This window comes from Pteropus alecto, unplaced genomic scaffold (assembly GCF_000325575.1).
Source record: "Pteropus alecto unplaced genomic scaffold, ASM32557v1 scaffold86, whole genome shotgun sequence".
Classification (NCBI taxonomy): domain Eukaryota; kingdom Metazoa; phylum Chordata; class Mammalia; order Chiroptera; family Pteropodidae; genus Pteropus; species Pteropus alecto.
This window is the reverse complement of record NW_006442109.1, coordinates 34,643,569-34,647,647: the sequence shown is the minus strand read 5'-3', so window position 1 is coordinate 34,647,647 and position 4,079 is coordinate 34,643,569. Positions and strand designations below refer to the sequence as shown.

Genomic DNA, 4,079 nt, shown 5'->3' with positions numbered 1-4,079 from the left:
TTATAAGTATTTATAATATTTATCATATATTTATATATATAACATATATATTTGTAAGATATATTTATATATATAATGTTTATCTCTATGAAGTGAGATTAGAGATGACAGCTATAGATATAGAGATAAATATCCCTATGAAGATAAGCATCTCTTCATTACATAAAAGAAGGGTTTAACTCTATTCAACTAGTTCTCTCAGAGTCGTGTGAGATATGGTACTATCCAGGTTGGCTGTCCACTTACTTTTGCATTTTGAGCTTGGGCGTTTGGAAGTGATGGTAGGCAGAACAACCTTAGTGAGGGGAAATTAATGGTCTTGATTTTACACAGAGATGTCAATTATGCTACTATAGCCACTTTTAGTACCAATTAAGCAGTTTTAGAACAGCTGAAGAAAGAAGTTGACTGATAGCCACAGGGGCAGGCCGTTTTGTTCCTGTACAGTGAATAACTTCTAACTGGCTTTTATATGGTTATGAATGCTGTCATTCTCTGGGCTGTTCTGAGAAGTCTAGCTACATGAGTAAGATTTGTGTCACAAGCCATCTTTCCTTCCAAAGGATGTGCACAACTAAAGGTATTCCCTGAGGTTCTTCCCATTAGAAGGATTTTCCTTCACTATTGTCCTTCAAGGTAATCTCTGGGTAGAGTTTAATGCAATGGCCATTTACTTACAGCTGATACCAACACAACATGTATAAACTATTCATAAACCAGGCTGTATTTTCTCCTCTGTGTGGGGGTGATGGGATCCCCATTGGTGGGGAAGGCCTACACATCAGAATTGTTTTCAAGTAAATGAGTTATTTTAATATTATTTAACAGACACCCATTACAGTGCAGAAGTTAAGATAACAGATCCTGGTTCCAAACTGTAAGACTTTGAGTCCAGGCTTATTACTTATAGGTCTTGAAGACATTTAACATCTTTGTGCCTCAGATCCCTCATCTGTGAAATGGGGATAATGGGGATATCTTCTTCATAAAATTCAAGGTAAAACACTTAGAACAATAGTTAGACTTAGGCTGCACAATTTCTGATAAAAGAAAGGCTGTATACATATTTTATAAATATTTTATTTTCTATTTACTGAAATATTTTAAATTTGTTTTTCTGGGAGAAGCACAATATTCTCAGTATGACTTAAGCAGAGTACATAATTCATCAATCACATTGTTTCCCACAAAAAAAAAAGGAACAACATTAGTTGTAAGTATTTGGGGGAAAATTCAGGCCTACAAAATAAAATTTAATCAAATATCTCTCTGAACACCTCTGTAGACAAAAAAAAAAAATACTGGTAATAATGAATTTTAAACAGTTTCTTCATAATTAACACAAAGGTTTAAAATTCATCTTTGGTAGAACCAGAACAAGGAAATGTATAGTAGTGGTAGAAATTAGGAAAAGGTTTAGAAATGATAAAGAAGTGCTAAATCAGAGATGTGAAGTACAGCATAGGGAACATAGTCAATAATAGTGTAATAATTATGTGCAGTGCCAGTTGTGTACTAGACTAATCAGGGGATCACTTTGTAAATTATATAAATGTCTAACCATTATACTGTACACCTGAAACTAATGTAAAATAATATTGAATGTCAACTTTAAAAATAAACATTTTAAGAAAAGAAGTGCTAAATGCTAATGATAATTTACTAGAAAGAAGGAATACAACTGAGAAGTATAAAGCTCTCTCTTCAAATAGACCTACAGAAAAAAGTTGATAGAGTAGAATGCAAGGAGAAATTCAAATACAAAATTGATCTGAAAGTGAAAAGGAACTGACCTAGCAACTAGAGGAATGGATTCTGGTGTGTGGCTCTCTCTGGTGATTTCTGACTGTGTGCCTTTGGGCAAATTGCAGTCACCCCTCAATTCCTGGGTTTTAGCATATACAGCTGAGGGGATTAGAACAAACAGTGTTGGTCATCCCTTCTAGCTTTAAATTTAAAATTCGAACATAGGATTAACAACTTCCCATACTGACAGATAGAGGAGCCTGATAAGGAGGCAAAATATGTTGAAAGTGGGGAAATAAGAAGCAAACAGAGTAAGAACAAAGAAATTAAAATCCAGTTAGGTAATAAATAGATAAAAAATAATATGAATGCATATCCCATCTATCAATAAAATAATCTGTCCAATATAGATAGGAAAAAGATAAAATATTATTTGCTCAATTACGTGGTGCTTTCTTAGACCATGTAAGTTATGGTGCTTTCTTAGACCACGTAAAAACCAAATCAAAAGATATATGATTTGCTTTTTAAAACTGTGACATACAGAGTGCCAAAGTATAACATCCTTTCTAATTTAATGATGAAATAGATAACATAATTTAATAGATACTAGATTTCTAGGCATATAACATGGCATAAATCTTGAGCATATCTCTGAAATTGCATAATGTTTTCTCTGCAACCAGCATGAGAAAGAATCTATAGTTCCATGTGTTTGAAGATAATTCATTTATGAAATCTTCCTGTAATGCAGAAGATGACTGCACAGTCTCTTCATTGCCACTTTCATTTCTTTGTTCCTGAATGTATAGATGACTGGATTCAGAAAAGGAGTAATAAATGCATCAAAAATAGCAAGATATTTATCCAGGTGTGATGTGGGAGAAGGCCATGTGTAGAAAAACATCAATGGCCCAAAGAACAAAACCACCACAGTGATATGAGCTGACAAAGTGGAGAGGGCCTTGAATGAACCACCTGGAGAGTGTTTCCAAACAGTGAACAGAATGAAGATATAGGAAATGACCAGCAAGACAAAGGAACCCACTGAAATGAGCCCACTATTGACAATAACCATGAACTCCAGTTCTTGGGTGTTTGTGCAGGCAAGTCTGAGGAGCCGGGGAAGATCACAATAAAAACTGTCCAATATGTTAGGGCCACAAAAAGGCAAATCTACAACAAAAATTAATTGAACCAATGAATGGATAAAGCCAATGATCCAGGAAGTGACTAAAAAGTATAAACACATTCTTGGACTCATGATGGTCAGGTAGTGGAGAGGCTTACATATGGCCACATATCTGTCAAAGGCCATGGCTATGAGTAGCACCATCTCAGTGCCCCCAAGAGCATGACTAAAGAAGATCTGAGTAATACATCCACAAAAGGATATGGCTTTGTGCTTCTTGAAAATATCACAAATCATTTTAGGGGCCGTGATCGAGCAAAAAAACATGTCAATGACTGAGAGGTTAGCCAGGAGAAAATACATGGGAGAGTGCAGATGAATATCCAAGGTTACAGTGAACACAATGACTAGGTTTCCCATCATGCTTGCCAAGTAGAATGAAAAGGAGAAGAGAAAAAGGAGAAGTTGATTCTCCCATGAATTGGTGAGTCCCAGGAACACAAACTCTGATACAGTAGAGTGATTCACTCCATCCATGGCCTAAGACACCAGGATCAGTTTTCATGTTATCTAAAAGGAAAAAAGAAAATGAAAAATTATTGCCTAGGCAAATATTAGTGTTCAAGAAAGAAAGCCTCCAGTCCATAAAAACAATCATAATATTAACATCTCACACAGCCAAATAATCTTCATCACCTGCACATTAGGCTTCTATTTAGAGGAATCAGCTGCTTCCCAAATGACATTATGGTTTTCAAAACTACTACTACTGACACAAAAGAAAAAATAGCATAGATGATTAGAGGCTCTGTTCATCCCTCTGGTGATCAAATCAAAGTTGTGACGGAAACAAGGAGCAGCAGCGAGGAAAAATCGCCTAGGATGAACAAGCCATACAACTAGGGAGAAACTCAAGAAATCACCCTGCAATAACAGAAGGTAGAATGGGGCGAGGACATGGGGCTACCCGGTCTCTAGCAGCTAAGTGAGCTGGAGGCTGCAGCAGCAGCAGCGGCAGCGGCAGCAGACGCCTCTTAAAGGAGCCGCATCTGCGAGCAGATTTTCATGGTGATGGACCTGCTCGCTCTGAATACCAGTGCCAATTTGGTTGTGCACAGGGGGCACCAGGAACTTATAGGGAGACATTGTCAGAGTGAGGGCCAAGGTGAAACTCGCTCAGTACAGAAGTGCAGCAGTATCT

The 4,079-nt window shown here is 36.8% G+C and overlaps 1 protein-coding gene across 1 annotated transcript; it reads right to left on the bottom strand.

Annotated features, from left to right (window-relative positions):
* Positions 1–2,467: 2,467 nt before the first annotated feature.
* Positions 2,468–3,433, bottom strand: LOC102885030 (olfactory receptor 4F15). Its single transcript, XM_006920534.1, has one exon. It carries the CDS (start codon positions 3,413–3,415, stop codon positions 2,477–2,479), a length of 939 nt encoding a protein of 312 aa, XP_006920596.1. The 5' UTR covers positions 3,416–3,433; the 3' UTR covers positions 2,468–2,476.
* Between the last annotated feature and the right edge of the window lie 646 nt (positions 3,434–4,079).

Excerpts from the sequence above, each read along its gene's own strand:
- LOC102885030 (XM_006920534.1), bottom strand. The coding sequence starts at position 3,415 with ATGGATGGAGTGAATCACTCTACTGTATCAGAGTTTGTGTTCCTGGGA.